We start from the raw sequence: 23888 nt of genomic DNA, 5'->3' as shown, positions 1-23888 counted from the left end.
TATAGAAATGAGATCAATTTATATATATATATATATATATATATATATATATACATATACATTTTTTTAATAAGGTTTTCTTCTGTTTGTTTTGTCGGATATTGTGTTTTCATGAATGGATATACATTGAGTATGGGTTGGTTTAAAAGCTGGACTTCTTAATTTGACACTTCCACTATTTCAGTGCTTCATGGGACATTATGACCTGCATTACAGAACAACTGGACAGTCACAGATGGAGAATAATGTTGAACCTTGTGATCATCATTTAATCATGATTATTGTATCAGAAATGCAAGATGCAGACCAATTACTAAAACAACCAGTCAGTCAATAAATCAAGTACCCCAAACCTTATGTATCTAAAATACATTTTAATCTTGCTCAGATTCACAATTGTTACAATTTGTAATTCAGTGGTAGTACCTCCTTCCTTTAATTCAAACATACTGTACAACAGCGGCATGTAAAGTGTGTTACATCAAGGCACAAGACACATCCATATTCAGGGAAGCCTTTTTATGAGGCACTGCTTTAATATGATCCCCAAAATACTGTAATGTGCTGAGACACAGTAAAGGAACATGGGCCAAACCAGACTGTACATACGGAGTGTGCTGTCTGCTGAGAGGAAAGAATAAAGCAATGCTCTTCCTCGGATCCAAATGAGTAGAAAAATGTTGGTTATTGATCACCGCTTTCTCTTTTCTTTTTCTTTTTCTTTTTTTTTATGTTGCTTCATGGAAGAGCCAAAAAATAAAAAATAAAAAGCAGTTATAATGTCTGGCTGGATGGAAACGATCAGTGCTATCAACTGGAGTCCATTCAGATGAAAATGAGAAGTTTCCATTCCCAGGAGTCATAATGTGGACATGATGCTTTCTCTTTTATTGACAGCAACCAAAGAAGAACTGTGCACGTGTAGACTGGTGACCTGTAGAAATATGTTATTTAAGATGTTCTCGTCATTGTATGTGACACCAGTTATGGAAATGCTTTTGTTTTTTGCATTTAAAATGTATACTGTAACTATAATATCAACATAATAATAAGAGGGAAGTTGATATGAATTAATGTGCAATGTGCAAAAGTTGAAATCAATAAATATGCAAAAGTGAAATTTTTTCCTCTTATTATATATCAATTATGTTAAAAATTACAAAGTGCAAAATCATAAAGATTTAGTAATAAATCATAAATGGTTTGTTTTACACTTTTCAAAAATCTATAACCTTCTCTTAAGTTACAGGTTTACATTTTTTATCTTAATTTTTTTTTTTTTTTGAACCTCACTGTATCTGTTCTTGTTGCTGCTGCTTCGGTAAAATGATCACATAATCAGTTTTGTCACATGAACATAAATGTAATCATTATCTGTGACATCATCATTCTAACATAAAACTCAATAATTCTGACAATTGTCATGACCAGATTAGCTGGGTTGCGGTTCACATAAAATGAATGAGATGAATCTGACTCTTAAAAAGAAACGAGAAGCTTGCTAAACTATTCACATACCATTCCAGTAAGACCCTTTCTGTTGATTACTCCTGACTGAGCCTCCTTCGTCTGCCAAACGCCTGGGAGCCCACGTTTGTGGGGACAAATTTGCTGCTTCCAATTCCCCCTGAGCGGCTCAGGAAGTCTGCCAGGCGATGGGTCACACATGTGGCCGTGTTACAAGCTCTCTTCTGTGTCGTAACACTAAAGAGGTAAAAATATTGGGAATTGAAATATTCATTGAAGAAATGAAGGCAACATATTAAGAATTTGAAATGTGGAAAATGTATGTTTTAAATATATTTGACAAAGCAGTAATATATCTTACCTAAAACGGGTACTTATGCCTGATTATGTGTTATTTTTATCAAGCTAAAATGGTTGCTAATTTCTGAGCTTTAAACAACAAGCAAGAAAGATATCCTTCTAAAAATATCTTTATTAGATCAAGAACAAAGTCAAATCACACACGACAGGAATTTTGCTGTGGGTTAAAAAAAAGCTCATGGTTATGCCCTATCTACCAATGAGAGCCCCCCAAATCCATGAATCAGTTATATAACCCAAATAGATCCAGTGACTATATAAAATTAGTGGAACAGAGTCTGTCTGATAATAGCTACTCTGCCAAAGAAAGTAGAAAAAAATGTTCTTTCAAGTCAATCAGGCAAGCAAACTTCCACATGCACTCGCATATCAGGGCCTAGCATGGGTTTACAGCCGCTGCCGATTAGACAGGATTGAGCGCCTCTCCGTATCCAGCCAACACATCACTCTCTTCCAGGCTGCGCTTCTTGCCCGGCGTACCCGCTCCTACATTGGTGCGTGGATATGTCTGCAGTTTGTGCAGCTCCTGGGACAGTTTCCCCAGCACGCAAGTGCTGAGGCTGGAGCAGCGCTTGGACACCGGTCTACCCAAGCTGTGAGGAAACAGACCACATGCAGAAAAACTCATAGACACGTAGACATGCAAGAGCATTCATTCTGTTCACATACGGGATAGACATGATGACAGGATGCATGTTGACATGCTTCCTCGCACGGCTGTCTCGTAAAACAAATCATGCTTCAATAATTCATTTCTGCTGCACTTTTCCTGTCTTTACTTGAGCATATCATGCATGCATTTCCTCACGTTTTCAGATCATGCTTCCTTCCATGCCATTTGAGATACTTATTTTCATGCATTAAGAGCAAACAGGCATTTACAAACAGTCAACTTCTTATAAATTTGATGGATAAATAAAGTTACATGCAGAGAATAAATTGGCAGAGGACTCTGCATCTTAGAACATATAAAATATGTATCCCCATTATCTGTACAGAAATTCATCACATACCTGCCATATACAACAAGTACAAGTACACTCGACATTAAGGAGGTATTGCTCTCATGTTGAAGGAAATTTCGGGCTTACTTTCTTAAATAAAAGAAACAAATCAGTGCACACTCGCTAAATTATTCAACAGATTGTGTTTGAAATTATTCGAGAAGTACTATGGGATTGGTACCTGTTTTCCTCAGCCGCTTGTTGCTCCATGTCCTCCGCAGTCATCTGCATGTATTCTTTGACGACTGCGTGCAGCAATCTTCTCGCTTCATAGTCAGTAAGTGTAGTACGATCTGGTGATGATTCCAGTTCAGGCCTGCAATGCAACGTCTTTGTGATTATCGTATCTTAGAGAACTATGCAAACGGTTTGTGTGAGGTTTTTTTTTTTTTTTTTTGTTTTTTTTTGTATGATAAAAGCACTTTTTGCTTGCTACATCAAATCTTAAACATAATCAAAACAATCTGCTAAGAGTACGGCACTTAAAAGCTGTCCAGTTGCCAAATTAAGATTTATCACCCGATCAATACTGTCGTAAGCAGAGTGGGTTTGGCCGGGATTCATCTGATGTAATCAGAAGAAGGATAGTCTATGATGCCGCAACCTCTAATGAAAACATATGCTGTCTTGCCACCGTCTGAAAGACTTTACCAAAGCACCAATTTCACTTACAAATATTTTAGCTAATTTAAGGAATTATCAAAGGAAAAACAATGCCCTTTAAGCATTTATCAACATGGTAATATGTTTCTTATAAATTCCTCCTCACCTGGCAGGAGCTGCATTAGAGCTGTACATCTGGCAAATAATCAGAGCGTAGGCAACAAGGAAAGCGGAGATCTTCAACATAACCATGGTCCCCTGTGGTGAAACATTTCATCATTAGATAGTTTAAAAACAGACTGAAAAAATTACAAACTTTGGTGAAGCCCTTACTAGTAAGGTGAAAATAAGTTTTTTGTATTTTTAGCTGAAAATTTGCTCTTCTTCCTATCTATTAATCTATCTGTTTTTTATTCCCCTCAAACTTCTCCCTCTTTTCAATGTCACTGACCAAGCTTGATAAGTAAAAAAGAAAATATTTGAAAAGTCCTGTTTGCTGCAGAAGAGCCAGCGCTTGCGTGGATGGTGCAGACCTCTCCTACTGTCAGGCACTATGCTATAACTTCAGCATTAAAGATATTAGTCTGATGATTTCCCTTCCAGCAGGACCCTGTGCATTAGTGTAATGAGCTCCTGTCTCTGCATCCACAGCCAGGTCTAAGAAGCCATCCAATTCTCCTTGAAAAAAATCCATTGAGCAAGCATTTCTGTGCAACTACAGAGGCAAGAGTAATGTATATACCATTAAGCACTCCCTAACATTTTATTTAGTTCATTTACACACGTCTATAGCACAGTATATTTAGAATTATAAAAAGCATGGCACATCTATAATGTTTCTAACTATAAATAGTTGTTACTTACCTTGAGATGTTCAGTTTCGTGCAATAGATATAGAAAAGAGTGGTCCCAAAATAGAGGGGATATTTCAACTTGACTAAATTTTGAGTCTGTTGAATTAAGCTACAATACAGCTGCCTATATACCCACTATGTGGATCTCACTGTTGACAGTGTGGGTGTTTAATGACTCTCCAACAGCCAACCAGAGCTCACTGCTCCCTCATCCAACCAATCAGATTGTCTTCGGGCTTCTGGAAAATGACAAAGAGTGTGTCACACCAATGACGTCATTTTTCAATCTCAAACTGCTCCATTCACAAAAATTCACCAGTGATCAGCAAAATTCAGTATCGTTTGGAAAAATAAATTAAGTAAACTATTTAGAGAAAGTCTATTACCTTTTTTTCCATTTTGATAATTCTTTTTTCCAACCTGATGCAAAACTGTTGGTTGTGATCTATCTATCTATCTATTTCTCTCTGTCTGTCTAGCATTGTATCTTTACATACTGTATGTTATATGGCACTATTACACAAACAGATTTTGCATAATACATATTGTTCATATTTTTTATTCTTTTTTTATTATGATAACTGTTCAGAAAACCTCGAGTAAAGCATATGTACCAAACTGTTATGGTTACATACTTAAAGAACCGAGAGGAAAAGACACAAGGCTTATGTGTGACATTTCCGTAAATCCATTTCAAATTACGTGCAAGACAAATGCTGATGGCGGAAAACAAACTCAAATACCCTTTCACTGTGTGTGCTGTAATAATGTGTGTGATCAATTGCAACATTGCTCTTGTCCTTATTTGAGTTTCCGTGATGATGTGACCCTTTGTCAGAATCAAAAAGGTTAAGACCATAACAAGCCTGCTGTCTTAGCCTGCCAATTACAGGACTCTTTGTCTTGAGGCATCATCTAACTCCTCTTCTTTATTGGCTATGGGCTAATAAACCATTTCCACTAAGAGACAGTGTTTGCGTCACATAGGAACCCCATTAGTCTGGATGAGCCTTTTAGTGATATCGAACCCAAAGCCTCGCCAGTGACGGAATCAGTAAATCTGGGCAACGTGACAGGACCAGGGACCCCTGCTACAGACGCAAACTGCACTTGCACACGTGATGAACTCCTTCTGCCTAATGAAGGGCCATTTCCGCTAGAGGAACACTTTGCTGAGACTCACCATGTCCATAGATCAGTGAGTAAGCAAACAAAGTAAGCCAGCAAGTTTTCCTTTCCTGCGTGAAACTTCCGAGTCGATACTGTAACCTTTCAAATTTGGTCATGCTTTGACATCACGCACTCCACCCGGCCTTGTGTAAGTTATTTCAGAAGACAGTTAATCATTTTGTTTCGAGGCAGATGATGTCTTTTTGGATTACATTCATTCATGTGCGGCATTCGCCTATGACACACTTCTTGAGTTCATTTGAGGAACGGTATCGCTAACAGCAGCTGTTATAGGAGATGTCCGACAAAGCTCTTTTGGACTGCACACCTGTTTAAACACCTGCAGAGGGAAACAAACAGGTATTAAGTGTGATTTGTAATGACTTAAAGAGATAAACTAAACACAATCCATAACCCTCTCTGAGACGTAGAGTAGCACTAAATGGTCAGCGAGGAGCCAGCAAAGTTCATCCTTAGACATTAAGGAAATGAGATTTAATCAGTGTTGCTCATCAATCAACCCTCTTTAGTGAGTTAGGGTTCATCATAATATCATCTGTTTGCTTTACTGATCACACACAATCCTTTTATTTAGACTACATTAACAACCAATGGCTTCATCTGACTGGGATTGACATCCAAGTCAGCAAGGATGATTGAGACACCTCTGATGGGCATGAGCGGGACCCATTCAAAACTGCTCAAAACTACAGCAAAATGCACTGTACAGGAAAAAGCTATTTCTGAATCATGGCAGTCCTCCACCTTTATGGCCTCGTCTTTTGCTAAAATCACAGCAAATTATTTCTTTTCATAATGTGGCGTTGCTCCTCTAAGGTCTCACTTTCCTTTATTGATTAATCTATGTTGACTGACTTTTCCCTCTGCTATAGCAAATCCATCATAAGATGTGTTTCTTATGGGAGGATGTATTGAATGTTCTAGATGTCCTCATTATATAGGACAGATTGCAGTCTTTGAACGGAATCCTCTGAGACTTGCTGGATTTATCTATCCATACTGATGGAATGGCTCAGTAGAAAACTTCATAGATAATAAGGCCCACATTTCTACAGAGAAAACCAGTATGATTTCTGATCAAATAAATATGTGATTATTATAGTGAACACTCTGATACCTTTAAAACTATAAAAACATGCATGGTTTGATTTCTGTTATGTAAAGACATTTGATTTGTCTTCCTCTTCTATTATGTCCTCAAGACAGCTTTTACCACAATACAGTTCATAAATATCAGCTCATGCAATTTTTATAGGCTGCAATTAAGATAAAAGGTTTATGCAACTCTGAAGGCACTACTCGCTTTTTTTTCTGAGGTGCTGTTCATTGATAACATGTAAGATTATTTTGAATTGTTGGTTGGATTATTATGAAAACAATTTCCTAATTAAATATGAGCAATACAGTACAATATTTATGATATTAATTAAATATAAATTAATTAAAATATTAATGATTCTGCAGTGCCTAGCACTTGATAATATAGCAAACCCTTTATATGCTTACAAATGCTTACATACATTATGCATGGTGCAGAAGCATAGTGCTTTTGTAAACTTAGATAAATACACCCACATCACTGTATAAAAATAATCACAGTTCATATAATTTGTGCTTCTAAATTAAACTGGGTGCTGTTTTAGATTATTGTGATGACTTGATAATGTGCCGAAAATCTGCAGTTAAAATAGTAGAGAGGATCCAAACCTAAGGTCAGAGTTTGTAGCACAAATCTTACTGTGCAAACTTGTCAGACCACAAAACTGGTTTTAGTCCGTTTAATCAGCCTGTTTCTCTCACTTTTAATGAAAATGAAATGGACTTGGAGCGGCACTGAACTGGAGATGTTCATGAATGCTGGGACATTTTTTTTTTCGGGAACGAAGATCTGTTAACCGACTAAACGATAGTGGCATGTCTTTTGTTCCGTTCATCAAGAAACGTTTCGGCAGAATTATGAATTCGTAAAAATAACATACTTAACTAAAGGACATTGTGTACATTGGGCGTTGTGTTTATTGCTACAGCTCATGCCAGGCCATTTGACAAAATATAAGAAAAGTAAGTTCTAGGCTAATGTGTTGCAAATCGTGGGGAAACCACGATTTTTTTTTTTTTATCTAAATCTGTAACCATACTAAGTTTAATACAGACTTAAGGTCCTTGCACACAGAGTCTGACATTTTCATTTGCGTTTTCGTATTCGTCAACTTTTGATAACAAAATTCTTGCTGTAGCTATTCTTGTTGATGCGAAAACGCAGAAAATCAAACCGGATCCGAATTTATTTATAACAGAAACAAGTTTCATAGAAAGCGCGGGGGGGGGGGGGGTGGGGTGTTGATAGAAATCTCGCCCAGGGTGCCAAAAAGGCTAGAAACGGTCCTGCCACCCAGTGTAGAGATCACTGTGAGTCAGTGAACGAATGAGTCTTTTTTGTGAACAAGTTCCACTGCAAAGTCCTTTTTTGATTTGTATGGGTGGGCGTGGCCATATGTTGCAACTTACAAAGAACAGTCCGCTTGGAAACCTAGCTGTGGCCGCCTGCCCTAATGAAAAGAAATAGGTCTGAATTCTCGCGATCAATAGTTCTGACTACCGTTTAATCAAACACTATGCAAGCTAATCTAAAGCGCTCTTTCCGCCAGCCCATCTTATCCTTTGAGAGGCGGGGGTTTAAATAGCAACATGCAACATTATCTTCACTCTCTGACAGAGAACGGGGCGCTAAAAAACTTTTCAGAAAGCACTGCTTATCCCAGTGTTGCATCTAAAATGGTATCGATTAAACGGTTGATGTCTCTGATCTCTATGTCTTGGGAGCAAACGCTCATATGTTTGGGCAGTCTGGTCATTACACTCTTCACTTTGCTGGTAATTCGCCAGCTCGTAAAACAGCGGAGACCCCGAGGGTTTCCCCCAGGACCGACACCTTTACCCATGCTAGGGAATATTCTGTCCCTGGCCACAGAGCCTCACGTCTACATGAAGAGGCAGAGTGAAATCCACGGACAGGTACGCACGACACTTCACTCTCAGTCTTCACTTTCTCTTATTTACTTGCACATAATCACATAATATACTAGTAGACTTTGTCAAGTTTTCTGCATTTAACTTCACCTTTTTTGTGTGTGTGTCACTTGTTTTTGCTTTTGCCGTTTAAAAAGTTAATTTAAGCCACTGCATGATAATACTATAATAGCTTATATCGCATCTCACATCCTGTCTTGTAATGAATGAAGCTGTCCTCCCTCAATGGAATCGTCTCTTGTTGCGCCTTGAACCGAGTCCAACCCTTTATTGCTACTATATCAATTGTATTCGTTATTGTTTAAATAACTTATTACCGTTATATTTGAAGAGTTCAGATGCAAAAGCCTCTAAATGCCTTCTGAAATTTTCATCTTAAATTAGGATTTTTATCAGGCTCCTATATTTATTTTCAGTTATTTCACTTAAATAGTCTGGCAAAGGACCTGCACATTGCCATTAAAGTAAAATGACTCAACCTAAGCATAGGAGCTTGATAAAAATCCTAATTTTAGATGCAAATTTCAGATGGCATTTGGAGGCTTTTGCATCTGAACTCTTCATTTATACCGAAATACTACTTTGTTTCATATGTAGTTGTATTAGCAATATGAACACTGAATAATAATAAAGATAAGTAGGCTAGTTCTATCGTGTTCTCGTATTTTCAACGTAGGTAAATATGCGATACAAGCGAGCACTATTAAATGCATAATTTAAATGTTAGTATATAGTAGTTAAAGTGCCTTAATATAAAATAAATTATTAATAATAAACAGTCGACAGTATTTACTCATTTTCATGCTGAGGTAAAATCGAGCTCACAGCTGATTGGTCCGTGATAGTGAATCGCACTTCTCTTCGTGAAAAGTGGTGTTTGAAAAGTACAAAGGAGTTGCGTTTGCAGTTGAATTTCTGGCAGAGCGCCGCTGCACTCATTTTTGCAGAATGCCAGAGACATGCTGAGTCAGCATGTCCAGTTCATTTCCTCACTGTATCCATGAGGGTGGAAGTAGTCTTCTAATTATACACCCTTCATTACAAGAAATATGTTTGGCAGGGGAGTGGATTAATGAATACTGTCATTTTATTATCCAGATTTTCAGTCTAGACTTGGGAGGAATCTCAACTGTTATACTAAATGGTTATGATGCCATTAAAGAGTGCCTGTATCACCAAAGTGAGGTTTTCGCAGACCGTCCATCCCTCCCTTTATTTCAGAAGATGACAAAAATGGGAGGTAAGTGGTTCCTTATAGAATACTTGATTTAAAAATGATTTCCCAGAATAGATCACTGCAGAATGAACTAGAGTTAAGGAATAGTTCACCCAAATGTGAAAGTTCTGACATTATTTATTCCCCCCTCATATCCTTCTAAACCTGTATGCTGTTATTGTTTCAATGGAACAATAATAAACAAAAAGCAAAAAAAATTGTTTTATAGTCCATTTGTCTAATGTACTGTATTCCAAGTCTTCCGGAGCCACAGGACAGGTGAGGTTTGTGTGAGAAACAGAAAGAAATAACTCATTATTCACTGATAATGATAACAAAAGGCAGCAGAGTTGAAGATATGCAGTGAATAACTTAAATTTGGATCTTTGCAGCACAAACCATTGTATATGGATAGTATATGTATTATGAGTTTATAACTGAGACTTATAACAGTCATGGCTACTATGAAATTTTGTCTGGGATAAAGATCTCATTTAGTTTTATACAGGAATTATAACCACATACAAGTTTAGAACAACAAGAGGGTAAGTGAATGAAGTGATTTTTCATTTTGGTGAACTATGCCTTTAACCATCGGAGTGATTCAGAGAAAAGGCTCCGGTGGTAATGTATGTCAGAGTTGGGGAAATAACTAGAGGAGAGCAGACAGTCACACATGAGGTTATCACATTATCAGTATCGCAATTCTTGTAATCTGTGTTTAACCCATGAGACTAGTTCTGTTTGACTAATAATCTGTGGTTAAACATACAAAAAAAGCTTATCATTAGATAAACTTTCTTAGTTTCCATATTTAAACCGACCTCTCTCAGCATTGTTTATCCTCTGTCTAGGCCTTCTGAACTGCAAATACGGTCAAAGCTGGATTGAACACCACAAACTGGCTGTGAACTGCTTCCGCTACTTTGGCAGTGGTCAGCAGATGTTTGAGAAGATTTCTGAGGAGTGCCTGTTTTTCCTTGATGCTATTGACCAGCATCAGGGGAAGCCCTTTAACCCTAAACATCTTGTGACCAATGCTGTCTCCAACATCACCAACCTCATTATCTTCGGACAACGTTTCACCTACGATGACAGCGATTTTCAGCACATGATTGAGCTCTTCAGTGAGAATGTGGAGCTGGCAGCCAGCGGCTGGGCTTTCCTATACAATGCCTTCCCCTGGATGGAGCACGTACCCTTTGGGAAGCACCAAAAGCTCTTCCGCAATGCCACCGAGGTCTATGACTTACTTCTGCAAATCATCAAGCGCTTCTCACAGGATAGGGTACCCCAGTCGCCTCAAAATTACATTGATGCCTACTTGGACGAAATCGAGCAGAGCGCCACTGATAAACCTACATCTTTCTCTCAAGATAATCTCATTTTCTCAGTTGGAGAACTCATCATTGCGGGCACAGAGACTACCACAAATTGTCTGCGCTGGGCTATGCTCTACATGGCTCTGTATCCCAGGATACAAGGTTGGTGCCCACAGATCAATGGATCGTTTTTTCTCACAAGATTTTTAATGTCGTTGCACTAATCACGTTATGTTTTTTCCATACAGAAAAGGTCCAAATGGAGATCGATTGCATCCTGAATGGCAGACCGCCTGCTCTTGAAGACAAGCAGAGGATGCCGTATGTGGAGGCAGTGCTGCATGAAGTGCTGCGCCTTTGCAATGTCGTCCCACTGGGCATCTTCCGCGCTACGTCTCAAGATGCAATGGTGCGTGGCTACACTATCCCCAAGGGCACCATGGTCATCACTAATTTGTACTCAGTGCACTTTGATGAGAAGTACTGGAGCAACCCATCCATCTTCTGCCCAGAGCGGTTCCTTGGCCGTAATGGCAAATTTGTCCGGCACAAAGCGTTTCTTCCTTTCTCAATAGGTAAACAGCAAATATTTAGGAACTCAGTACTAAAAGCTTTTCATTGTTCAGATGTATGTGACTTGTTTGTGTTTGTCTTTAGGTAAGCGCCACTGTCTGGGAGAGCAGTTGGCAAGGCTGGAGATGTTCTTGTTCTTCACCACATTGCTCCAGAGGTTCCATCTTCAGTTCCCCGAAGGCTTGATTCCAAGTCTTTCTCCGAAACTAGGCATGACCCTTCAGCCTCAGCCATACTCCATATGCGCAATCAGGAGACAGCAGTGAAAATTGCCCCTTGAGCTCTGGATCACGTGCACTCACCTCAGGGGATCCTGCTAAGAAACGCAAAGCAGAGCAGTTCCCACTCTTAAATTCCATCAGGTTTTCAGCGGAGATTACTGACCTCTGATATTGACTTGTTCAATTCTCAGAACGTGTCCTCCATAGTTTCACAGAAACCAGCCTGAGAGTGATAAGAGTACTGTTACAGAACACATGTTCTGGAGAGCAATGAGCATGCGTTACCGAACGGACATGAGAGTATCAAGATAAATGCACTGTAGCAAGTATCTTTCATAACTTGAACAAAAAAGTGTACTGTGTAGCAAACCTGAACATTGTGCTCGTCAATATGAGAAGAGCTATTATGTCAATGATTGACAGGGTTTACCTCTATAACGGTTTGGAGGTCTGTCTTTTCCAGCATTCCTTGTATTCCCCCATATCTGAAGTTGGGCAAGTGAGAGGCAAAAAGCTGCCTTTCCTAGAAAGCTTTGGAAATGCTTCATGATTCTCGTTGGTTTAATGCCATGTATCAGTTCTGCAGTAATAATGGCCTGTGCCTACTTTATCTCAGTGGAAAGACATTATCAAGAAACTTAAGCTGCAATATTTTGTGAAAAGCTGGATTCCAATATACATTTTATAGCACAATATTATTTTTACTTTTTTATTTTTTTGGGGATTTTATAACAAAATATGACCTGACAAGAATTGTATGAATAAAGACAAAATAAGCCTTTTTTAATGCAAGTTGTTTTAATTCTGACCACGCTTTCAACTGTGCTGGAAACTTCTGAAACTAATTACACACCATATAAACCAAGCTGGAAAAGGAGGATAGAGATAGAAACTTTAATATTTCCTGTGACTCACTAACTCGTGTAGTTCTATGATTTGGTCTGGCACATATCAGAAATGAATGGATTTCAATGTTAAAATGTTTGTTAATTGTGAACATATGTAATATGTTGATTTCTTATTTTTAGTACCTAGATCTTATTTTCCTTCTGTTGTCATCGTAAAAAACAAAACTCAATTAAAAATGGAGTGACAGGTAGGGGCATTGTTGCTTTGGGTAAGCTGTCACAAAGATGCTGTCATCTGAAGAGAGAATGCTGGCCTTTCATACGACCTACACTTGGGGACTCATCATCTGCTCACTGTCATCTTACAGGCAGTTCTTCCCAGGAGAACACTTTGGCTTTCATCTGAGCATGAAGAAAAATAAGCTGCAACATGCAACTCGCTAATGCTCAGTAGCAAACTCAGATGATGTCAACAATGTTGTTTCATGGAGATACTGCAGAGAAAACTTAAAATAATGAATTAGAAATTACTTATCAAACTCTAACGGGGCACATTAAATGTACTTATTTCCTTTGCTTATTTAACAATTTTAACAGATTTTTCTTAATTCCAAATCTTACTGTAAAAATGTGCGCAAAAACTTTTCAATAGAAAAAAATGTTTTTACTTTTTTTTCAGTGTAGTTTTGTGGGGGAAGCAAATATAAATTATATATAGTCAAATTCAAAAGTTTGGGGTCAGTACATTTTGAAAGAAATTAATACTTATTCAGCAAGGATTAAATCAATCAAATATGACAGTAAAGATATTCAAATAATGTTCATAAATAAATGCTTTTCTATTAAACACCCTATTCATCATACGATCCCGAAAAAAAAAAAAAAAGCTGGACAACTGTTCTGCACTGTGGTAAAAATGTCTTGAGTGCCATATCAGCATATAAGAACAGGCAAGTACACATCCACTCCCATGCAAAACACAGAACACACAAAAAAAAATTACCCAGACAGACTAATCATTTGAGAGAGATTGAAGCTTTTGTTCAGGGATGGTGCTTTTATGACAGTTATAAATAATAACACAAACGTTGATTTTCCCCCACAACCCTGAAAAGGCTGAATGGTTACATCAGACAATCTAAATGCTACATAAAAAGTGAATGCCATCATAAAGGTACTGATGACAGGAACGTCGGTGGTTACTGTGGTGCCACCAACCCCCAAAAGTGAGATACCACAGTCAAGCAAGTGGTCAACACGAGGGGATGGGGGTGCTGTGACGCTCTGATCCGCAGTCACCCTGCCTGCTTGGCATCCTGAATGATGTTCAGAGTGTGTGGGTTTGAGCCCATCCAGGATGAGCTCAGTGAAGTGGAGGGGAGGGAGCCACACTGGGGCCCGGATCCAAAAAATGATGAACACACATTCTAGACAGAAGAGAGAGAGAGAGAGAGAGAGAGAGAGAGAAGCACCACAAGCTGCTTTGGGTAAGCATAAGCCCCCAACACAGAACACACCCTGAGCACAGGCCAAAAAAGTGACTAATGAACAAACTCACAAAGACAGACAGAGACAGGGAGGCTTTCAGAAATAAGGGGCTCTCAGCAAAGAGTGGTTATGAACAGGAACAAAAGACAGTGTACCCTAAGAATTTTTTTTTAACAAGCTGAAAAACACAACACCCAAACATCCAAATCTGTAAATAGCACTGAATTAAAAAAAAAAAAAAAAAACCCTCCCGAAACAAGATGATAATTACATGGTCTCAATGTACAATATATGTCAGCTGTATGTAGAAAACAGACGCATTGTTGATTAATTAAAAAATATATAATATTATATATATATTTATATATGCAAGTATTCTTTCTGTGCAGAGGTTAAACACTTGTTTGGTAGTAAAATGTGCACATTTACATCATTTATTTTTAATCTTAAATATACTAGTTTTATTTACATTGCCTACTTGAGAACTTTCCTCTACTGAGACAAAATGAGGTGAAGCAGAACGAGAGAGAAAGAGACCCGGGTTCGTCCTCCCCTCATTATTCTAGTGGAATGCCTAGAGTTCTTGCTTCAGAAAAAAAAAAATAAAAAAATTACCTATTAGTCTTATGGTGAAGAACAAGAAAATACAAAAGGGAAAAAAAAGTTCAGCTTTCAAGGTGAAACCCTGGGTTATTTGAAAATTAACTGGCCAGATTTTGCACTTGGCAATCACTTAAGCATGTTTAAATAATGCCAAACGTGAAGTTGCCCCAAAGCAATGGTTTGTCTATGACATGCATACTAACTCAAACATTTAGTTTTCAGTAACATTCCTGGGTCCCAATTCTTATCAGGGGGTCTTTGAAAAAAATAAACATGGATATACCGGTCTGGAGCAGCTGATAAGAACTGGGGTTAATATCTAGGACACTGCACTTTGGGGGAGCATCTCTTTTTGTCAGCGACTTTCAAGTTTTTCATACAAAAAAATAGAAACTTTTTTTTTTTGTCCCGCCTCTGAAAAGAACGTTCGACGTGCAAGTTGAAACTGCAGACTTAAATTTTCGCAAAAAACAAGGATCGATCCTTCACATGAATCCTGAGTAACCGTGAAAAACTAGATCTATTTAAACGTAAAAAAGGAGAAATGTCCCTTCATCTGAACAGCATTGCTGTCCCATTTGCTATGCTCTTCAACATAGACAAGACTTTACAGAGAAGATTCAATGATTGCCAACTCGGCGTTCCTGAAGAGGGAGGGGCGGGGGACACCACAAATGAAAAAAACAAAAAAAACAATCTCACAAACAACAAAGGCAAACAAAAAAAACTGCAAGACGGTGATCAACATGAATAAAAAGCATCCAAAACGATGCAGAAGTCAGGTCATTTTTCAATCAAAATGTCAGCATTTCCACTTGTCCTAAATGACTCTGTTCAGTAATACAGTGTTTTATGTCACCAGCATGAATTGGGGACTGCACATACAGTGCAGCATACATAGCCCATTTTCTGGACCACAAGAAAATAAAAACAAACTATAGTTATTTAGTAATATAGTTTTTTTTTTCTTTTTAGTTCAGACAGGCACATTTTGAGTATCCTAACACTGAGCCTGAAACGGCTTCAGTCGCAGTCTTTCTATGTTTTTGAACTGTTCGCTTTGGTAACGGGTCAATTACGTCATTGTCTTTTTCTAGTCCTTTTGAACTTAAGTACCTAAGGGAGAGTTAAGAGCTCTACGTTCAAGGCAGCATCACAGCCAGGTAACCATGGATGGCACGGTTCTCCCCTGCCGGTGTTCTTGTCTGTCTTGTTTTAATCTCATATCACAGTTCTTTGTCTTCAAAGCTCTGTTCGTTCTCCGCTGACTCTCCATGGGGTGAAAGTGCATAGCAGTGGGGTTCCCACCAAAGGGTCCTCTCACAGTAGTAAGGCCTTTTTCAACACAATGTGAAGTGCATTAGCTTCAGAGTGTCGGCACAGTGACAAATTTCAGCACGGGGAGATCAGCTAGGATCTTCCACTGGGTGTCAATGTGTGTGTTTGTGTTGGTGAAGGAGAGAGAGGGGTCGTTCACCTCTGTTTAAGCCCTTCAGTGAGCTTCATTTCTCAATATTTTCCTCTTCCTACTGCCTTTCCTCCTCCTCTGCCTCCTCTTGAATGACCTGGATGTCATCGGAGGAGGAGGTGGAGGGAGGAAGGCTGGGGCTCTCGGATTGCTGCTGCTGAGTCTCCAGCTCTTTGGCCTTTTCCTCTTCTTCGATGGTCTTCTTCCACACCTTGTGGTTCTCTGTTAAGTGCTGCATGATGCTGCAGAATAACCGACGTTGACCCTTCCTCCTCTCTGTAAGGAAAACTCATCGATTAGTGCTTGCCACACCTCACGTATGGTAAGTACTAAATAAAAAACTAAACACAAACGGTCTCCCTTTTTATGGATTGTGAAACTTATGAGCACAACTGTATATTCATACTTGGTTCAAGATCCTCATCCAGCTCCTCATCTTCCGTTTCAATGTCTTCCGTCTCTTCTTCATCGTCTGATCGCTCCTCATCAATCCAGTATCCCGGCAGCAGGCCGGCAGCATCATAGGAGTTACAAAGAGGCCCGACGATGTGTGTGATAAATGATTCCTGCAGCTTTGCTAACTGTGGTGCAGAGCGATCCATGAAAGGGCTGATGGGTAATCCTAGAGTGGCTTCTTCATCACCCTATGAAGGCAAAAATGCACAAATGTTGATCTAATTTGTGGACGTTTATGTTGGGTACATATTGTGCAGAGAATAGGAGATACCTGCTCATAAAACTCATTGACGATACCCTCTGTCCATTGGAGGTGAAGGCTGCGGTCTTTGGCTGGCCCATTGATATCTGCCAGCTTAATGCAAACCTGGCACACTAACAACCTGTCATTTTCATTTGTCCAGTCAATGCCTGGACTATTCACATCATTAACCTGTCAAAAAGAAAAAGATCAATCAGGTTAACCAAGAAAAAAAAATCTGCAGTAGGCAGAGAAAAACATTGTTGAATTTATAAAATTGTTTACATAGGCTTGATTTTAATTTGGTTTTGTTACTTAGATCATCCACAGCAGTTTTTTTTTTTTTTTTTTTTTTGTGATAGCTGCCCGCTGTTCATCAAAAGAATTCTTCAGGTCTGACAAATTATTTGGTTCTCCATCATCTTTTGTGTATTTGAACACTTTCCAACAATGACTGTATGATTTTGAGATCCATCTTTTTACACTAAGGACATCTGAAGACTCAAAATCACAAAATTACAAAAGGTTCAAACAGTCACTGCTGCTCCTGAAGAAAAAACGATGCATTAAGAGCCGGGGGTGTAAACTTTTGAACAGAATGATGATGTGTACATTTTTCTTATTTGACCTAAATCTTAAGATTTTTTTTATTTAGTACTGTCCTTCAGAGGCTACAAGATACGTACATGTTTCCTAGAAGACTAAAGTAAAATCTACCCTGATCTTCAAATTCAAAACGTTTTCACCTCCAGGCTCTTAATGCATCGTGTTTCCTTCTGGAGCATCGGTGACTGTTTGAACTTTTTGTAATACTTGTGTTTGAGTCCCTCAATTGTCCTCAATGGAAGAAGATGGATCTCCAAATCATACAGTAATTTGCAAAATATGCAAAAGATGATGGAAAACCAAAGAATTTGTGAGACCTGACGGATTTTTCTAAAGAACACCGGCAGTTAAACTTAAACTGATCAGCAAATTACAAATCAGCAGTAAAGAGTTGGTCCGATTGAATCAGCCACAACAAGCTTCTTTTTTTTTTTACTGATTATATATATAGGTTATTGATACCATATCACTGCACCCCTACTACTGACCTTGGAATTAAACTCTGCCAGAAAGTCAAAGTGCTTCTTCAGGTCTGTTGCGAGAATGGCCTCGATAACTAGGAACCGAAAGCGCTTAAACTCAACATGGTCCAAACTGCACAGGAAGTTGAACTCCGGCTGGGAAAGAAACAGGCTCCAGGCAGAGGCTGCATGGTGGTTCTCCAAAACTGAACGGTCATTATACAGCACCGCCTGTGTGATGGGAAGAAGGATGAAGAAAAGAAGAGGAAAAACATGTTGTGCATGACTCAAGAGGTTCCATGCTTGATTACAAAAGCATGTGCATCTGATAAAATATGGACTGGTTTTACTTCAGTGTGAAAACTAGATCAAAAGCCAAAACTGTTATTCAAGATGGCTGCCACGGTGTTGGCGCTCTCCCACTCTTTTGCTGTTTTTGTATGTTTGTTCTATGTTTAGTCATTATTTTACCACCAGTTTTACTAGAACTACTGGAAATAAGGCAACAAACACCAGAGAATTTTTTTCTGGTTTTTGATTATTCAGACACGTTGTTGGATGTTCTAGTCTACAACGAGGGAAGCACACCGGTGCATTGGTTAAACTCCTCAAATGCGGCTTCCGAACAGCGCTTCCTAGTACCAATCTAGCGAATCTCCGGTCCCTTCCTAACAAAACGGATGAACTACTTTCCTCAGCCGCACAAACAAGGATTATACAAAACTTTGTATTATGCTTGTTATAGAGTGCGTGATGTATTATGCTTGTTATAGATTGCCTCCGCGACCTTCACAGCCCTACTTAGGACTGCATTACATCCTGCAACACCTCGACAGACCTGTGAATTATGCAAAGATCTTATTCGTGGACTTCAGTTTGGCCTTCAATACCATCATGCCTGACCTTCTCTCAGACAAACTGACACAGCTCTCTGTGCCCAGAAACAAATAAACCGTACAAATGTTAGGCATTGTTCATCACTTACCTGAGGAGCGTTAGTGGCTACGAGAAAGGCATTTGTGCGACCAGGGTGATCATAGTCATGCATAGCAGCTGCTACATATAGTGCCATGAGTTCCAGCGCAGGGATATTCCAGGCCAGACAGCCGTAACTGTCATCTGAGAACGATGAACTTTTGGAGGTGGCATATGACACCCTGCCTGGGGACATCCCACTGTCCGAATCTAATGAATACAAAGAGTGACCATGTATGAATAGTGGTGAAACACTATTACACATCCTTTCCAGGTGACAGTCCAATTCTAAATGCAATAAAGTGTCTTACATGTCCACCTAGGTGACATGCAATCTAAATTTCTGAGCTTGCTTGATTTAAAAAATGTGACTTCACAATTTAAATGGCTAATTACATGTGACAGAGATTAGGAGGTAAAAATTTTCATTTTATGGCTAATAACAGATAAATGGCACATTTCAAAATTCTATTTTGTAAAGCAATGTCTTTAAATGCTATAAGTAAATTTAGACATCACAACATTATAATATACATATATATATTCATGTGAAGATCTGTGTTGCTTTTTTTTGTTGTTGTACATTTTCTTCGCTGTCAATTCAGACATAGGCCTTAATAAGTCACTAATAAAATAAGAGAATCAAACATCTCAATTGCAATTAAGCTGTTTTTACAGCAAACCAAATATTCTAAAATCATACTCCATCTCTTTCCCCAAGATTTTTTTATATTTTGCAACTCTGTACTTGAGCCAGCTAGTGAAGTCACTGGTCTCAGTGTGATTCAACACCTCTGCAAGCCAGAGGCTGCTGCGTGGAACAGCAGCAGAGTGACTCAGATCTCATCCATCTCAGATCTCACTAGCAAAAGAGTATCTCTTATCCGACAGCATTTGCATTTGCATCCAGAATGGATCGGGAGGTATGCAAGATATAGACATGACTGAGAATTGATGCTCTAACCTGAATCTCTCCATCATGTACTTCATATTACCGTTTTATCCAGTGCCTTATCCAAGTGCACAATGATGGTAGGCAATGAATCGACCATTGTGGGATTTGAACCTACAACCTTCAGTTACCATCCACAACACAACCCCACCCCAGTAACACCTGCAGATCTCAAAGTTTCTTGATGCCAAAACAATAAGGGAGCGTGAGAGCACAGATGTACCTGTATCACTTCCTGTGACATGCTCATTGTGAATTTGCTGAAAGCCTGGGATTGGCCGGGTGGTAAGATACCACACTGCATGAAGGACGTCAGTGGCATGGACACGGTTGTGATCTGAGGGGAGAACAGACAAAATACAGAGTTAATGCTTCACTGGAATTCTTTCTAACCATTCTCAGCTTACAAGACACAAATCTTCACTGTGGTCCAATTTGAGAAATACTGGGACAATTCTAACCCAGTTTTCAAGTTTAACTTCAACAATATATTTCTTTTTATTCTCACAGGGGATATCACGATAGCCGTTCTCCAGAGCGCAAAAGTACGTCATGAATTCCCGCACAGGGATTTTGAAGATTTCTAACAGACCCGTGTCCTGGAACAAAGTGTACGCCACCTGAGAGAATGTAACAAACAGAACTTCATTAAGACAAGACAAGCAGTGAGCCATTAAGTCCCTGCAGATAAAAGTTTACTGGCACAGAGTATTGAGAAGGACCACTAGAATTACATTGAGCTAAATCTATGAAATGCAAGTCACATCAGATCAGACAATAAAAGTGTGCAATTACTTGGATTTAAAAGGGTTAATTCACCCGAGAATGAAAATTCGTCCATCTTCAACTCAACCTCAAGCATCCTATGCGTATGTGACTTTCCTCTTTCAGAATAATCGAATCGAAGTTATATTAAAAACTGTCCTTGCTCTTCCAAGCCTTTCAGTGGGGTTGAGCGGGTGTTTTGTTGTCAACTGTTCAGAATACGTGAAATAAAGTGTGTGCATCTGTAATAAAACGTCCCTAAAATGGCTCCTAGGGGTGAATAAAGTCCCCTGTAGTGAATCCATGTGTTTTTGTAAGATAAATATATAACTGGAAGACATGCAGTCAGTCAGCGCTGCGTGGTTAGTGACAAGCTCAGAGATAGAACAAAACAAAATGCTGGTCACAAATTAGAAGCAAAAACGAGAATTTGTAAAGAAAAACATCGGCGGATTTCGAAATAAGCCAAGATTAGACTGGTTTTCCTTTGGTAAAGTAAGGAAACTATGTTTCCTTCGCTCCTACATTTCCCAGAGGCACACGCGACACATACGTCTTCCGGTTCCCCACAGTCAGCAGAAGTGAGAAAAAAAGTGCTTATTACGTTTGAGATCTGGATATTTATCTTACAAAAATGCATGGAGTCTCTACAGGGGGACTTTATGCACCTTATACTAGGGTTGGGAACAGAGAACTGTTCTTTTTTTATTAAAAGAACCGGAACTGTAAGCAATTTCTAAAGCCTTGTCCAAATACCCACAGTTGCGGTCTTTGCACTTGACTACTTTTATGACATATTTCCTGTATGTCAAACTTTTCATTAACTGATGGGACATACTTAAGGCTGATTTATACTTCTGCGTCAGACCTACACCGTAGCCTTGACACCGTAGGCTATGTGTCAGTTTTCATTTATACTTCTGCGTTGTTCTCTGCTTCGAAGTTCAGTACACATGCAAAGCGCAAGGCAGTAGTTCCACGTGCTTGCTGATGTAACCTGCAGTACCACGATAAAAGCCAAACAACGGAACAAGAGAAGATGGCATTCTTTCAATCGCCACAAGGACTTGTACCACGGCCGATCAACATACTTGGTCCTGGACAACTAATGATGTATAATGCTAAATAGTATAATAAATAAGACATTTGTTCTTTGCTTTGTTTTATTTTATATAAGAAGGTGTAACATTAAAATATATTGAAGTGCATATAAACACACACAAAACTCATACATACGTACATACAGAGGGAGAGGTTATAGCAGACCAATCACAGCGCTTGCGGTCTGTGTAGAATTGAAACGCTGTTAGATTTTTGGAGAGATGCACGCCAGGCTACGCCATATTACACATAGCCTATGGCATAGCTATGGCATAGGTTCAACGCATAAGTATAAATTGGGCTTTATAGTATTGTAAAAATGCAAGTGTTTACATAGCTTTATTTTAATTTAAATTTTAAATACTTTGCATTTTAAAATTAACTTCTAAATGTCTGTTCAGTAGTCCCTATAACATGATAAAGTTAAATTGTGATGCTTCTAATTAAGTGATTGAAAACAGTTCCAAATGTTGTACAAAATAAATATGATGCATGATGGGATACACTAAGCCTTGAATACTGCTCCGGAGCGGTATTCTAGATAGTGTGGATTTAGTGTGCGTTAAGGGCACTGTGGTTTGGAATTTTTAAGATCTGTACAATCATGCACAGTCACTTCCTGTCACGCGCACGCGCTCTCAAGTGGCCAAGGCCGCAAAAGTGGGAATTTGGACAAGGCATAAGTTTCAGCTCTGAAAACGATTCTTGTGTGAAACGGGACCGTTGGTCACGATCTTGTGTGTCACAAACCGAATAACAGAAACACCATCCTGCCTCTTTAATTACTAAGCACATTGTTTCCAATGATGCATACTCCACAGATTCGCCGAGATGCATAGTGTCTTTAACCTCAGAACTGAAAATTGAAAATAAAAATTTAGCCATTAATCAATCAATTACCCCCATGTCGTTCCGAACATGTAAAAGCTTTGATTGTCTTTGGAACACATTTAAGATATTCTGGATGAGATCCGGGAGGCTTGTGAGGCCTGTCCCATTGACTGGCAAGTAAATTACACTGTCAAGGTTCAGAAAAGTTTAAAATACATCTTCAGAATAGTCCATCTGCCATCAGTGGTTCAGCCGTAACGTTGTGAAGTGACTAGCATACTTTTTGTCCATGAAAAAAAATTAAAATAAGGATTTTATTCAACAATTCTTCTCCGCATCACCGTAGCACCATTTTGGAGAATATCTGCTGAACGCAAGCAGCATACGCTGTACTGTGTCAGCCAAAATATCTTAAATTGTGTTCCTAAGAAAAACAAAGCTTCTACAGGTTTGGAACGACATGGGGGCAAGTGATTAATGACAACATTTTCATTTTTGGGTGGAGTTTCCATTTTAATACTACGAAGTACTAACATAGCTGAGAATCCTGCCAGTCTTTCCTCCTGTCATCTCCACCAGCTCAAAGATCTGGAAGTTCCAGGTGTTGATCCTTTCCATGAGTGCTTCATGGTCCGCCAGCATAGAGTCCAACCTGAACTCCTCGTCTCCCTGTCAGTGGTCAATCACAGTCAGCAGACAGAAGGTAGAAGGTTTTGCAGTAATCACAGCTTAGTTTACATAAAAAGTCATGCTTGGCATCTTTTCCAGAGATAACAACGAAAGCATTTTATGAAGTCAGCTAAATTTATGCTGTCCACACATGCTCTTACTGTGGACCCCTTTGGACTGAACAATAAACTGAGGGTTTGCAGAGAGATCCACTCAAGAGCCACAGCTATAAATCCAGCAACCACATAATAATGCAAAAGCATGGGAATGCAAATAAGCACTCTGCATCTAAACTCCACTCGGCTTGTTCAACAGCTGGCCACTTTAACAACTGCCACACTGGCCAATAAAAGGAGTAGGAGAGCAGTGGAATCAAGGCGAGGGTATTTCAGGTTACATGAAAGAAAAGCTCTTTTTTTGCGGGGCTTTCTAAGGCGAAACAGCACTTCATAATTTAAAAAAAAGTCCACAAGAAACACTGGATATCAATTTCAGTTTCTGAGGCAATGTTTTAGACATTAATATAATGAACCCATGCAGGGATAAAGTGTGCGTGCTTTACCTCAGGATCCAATGAGGACTG

At 39.0% G+C, this 23888-nt stretch overlaps 3 protein-coding genes across 4 annotated transcripts in view; 1 reads left to right on the top strand and 2 right to left on the bottom strand.

Annotated features, from left to right (window-relative positions):
* Nucleotides 1-354: 354 nt before the first annotated feature.
* On the bottom strand, nucleotides 355-4460 carry LOC128017039 (calcitonin gene-related peptide). 2 transcript variants are annotated; one of them, XM_052602094.1, is made up of 5 exons: nucleotides 4299-4460; nucleotides 3601-3692; nucleotides 3013-3147; nucleotides 1519-1704; nucleotides 355-934 (listed from the first exon to the last, which is right to left on the bottom strand). In XM_052602094.1, exons 2-4 carry the CDS (start codon nucleotides 3684-3686, stop codon nucleotides 1545-1547), a joined length of 381 nt encoding a protein of 126 aa, XP_052458054.1. In that variant the 5' UTR covers nucleotides 3687-3692; nucleotides 4299-4460; the 3' UTR covers nucleotides 355-934; nucleotides 1519-1544. The 2 variants fall into 2 exon arrangements, with proteins under 2 accessions (XP_052458054.1, XP_052458053.1); XM_052602093.1 differs by lacking the exons at nucleotides 355-934; nucleotides 1519-1704 and adding an exon at nucleotides 1728-2420 and having other exon boundaries at nucleotides 4299-4458.
* Nucleotides 4461-8115: 3655 nt separating this feature from the next.
* LOC128017038 (vitamin D 25-hydroxylase) lies at nucleotides 8116-12628 on the top strand. Its single transcript, XM_052602092.1, has 5 exons — nucleotides 8116-8494; nucleotides 9608-9749; nucleotides 10580-11209; nucleotides 11296-11622; nucleotides 11705-12628. The coding sequence occupies exons 1-5, from the start codon at nucleotides 8168-8170 to the stop codon at nucleotides 11884-11886; spliced, it is 1608 nt and encodes a 535-aa protein (XP_052458052.1). The 5' UTR covers nucleotides 8116-8167; the 3' UTR covers nucleotides 11887-12628.
* Nucleotides 12629-13726: 1098 nt separating this feature from the next.
* The window catches only part of LOC128017037 (cGMP-inhibited 3',5'-cyclic phosphodiesterase 3B), a 56835-nt gene continuing 46673 nt past the window's right edge, over nucleotides 13727-23888 (bottom strand). Inside the window, exons 8-16 of the mRNA XM_052602091.1 lie at nucleotides 23868-23888; nucleotides 23171-23305; nucleotides 20448-20559; nucleotides 20163-20276; nucleotides 18998-19197; nucleotides 18040-18243; nucleotides 16976-17137; nucleotides 16655-16892; nucleotides 13727-16524 (exon numbers count right to left, since the gene is read on the bottom strand). The exon at nucleotides 23868-23888 is cut by the window's right edge and continues 131 nt beyond it. Of these exons, the coding sequence (XP_052458051.1) occupies nucleotides 16307-16524; nucleotides 16655-16892; nucleotides 16976-17137; nucleotides 18040-18243; nucleotides 18998-19197; nucleotides 20163-20276; nucleotides 20448-20559; nucleotides 23171-23305; nucleotides 23868-23888 (1404 nt within the window). The 3' untranslated portion in view covers nucleotides 13727-16306. The remainder of the gene's footprint in view (nucleotides 16525-16654; nucleotides 16893-16975; nucleotides 17138-18039; nucleotides 18244-18997; nucleotides 19198-20162; nucleotides 20277-20447; nucleotides 20560-23170; nucleotides 23306-23867) is intronic.

Source organism: Carassius gibelio, chromosome A7 (genome assembly GCF_023724105.1).
Source record: "Carassius gibelio isolate Cgi1373 ecotype wild population from Czech Republic chromosome A7, carGib1.2-hapl.c, whole genome shotgun sequence".
In the NCBI taxonomy this organism is placed as follows: domain Eukaryota; kingdom Metazoa; phylum Chordata; class Actinopteri; order Cypriniformes; family Cyprinidae; genus Carassius; species Carassius gibelio.
Note: the sequence above shows the minus strand (reverse complement) of the source record. Positions and strands in the feature narration are given on the sequence as shown.

Coding starts and splice junctions, on each gene's coding strand:
- LOC128017039 (XM_052602093.1), bottom strand. CDS start 3,686: ATGGTTATGTTGAAGATCTCCGCTTTCCTTGTTGCCTACGCTCTGATT. Junction 3,148..3,600: donor TCTAATGCAGCTCCTGCCAG/GTGAGGAGGAAT, acceptor GTTGCATTGCAG/GCCTGAACTGGAATCATCAC. Junction 2,421..3,012: donor CAAGCGGCTGAGGAAAACAG/GTACCAATCCCA, acceptor GTTTCCTCACAG/CTTGGGTAGACCGGTGTCCA.
- LOC128017038 (XM_052602092.1), top strand. CDS start 8,168: ATGCAACATTATCTTCACTCTCTGACAGAGAACGGGGCGCTAAAAAAC. Junction 8,495..9,607: donor AGAGTGAAATCCACGGACAG/GTACGCACGACA, acceptor TTTATTATCCAG/ATTTTCAGTCTAGACTTGGG. Junction 11,210..11,295: donor TCTGTATCCCAGGATACAAG/GTTGGTGCCCAC, acceptor TTTTCCATACAG/AAAAGGTCCAAATGGAGATC.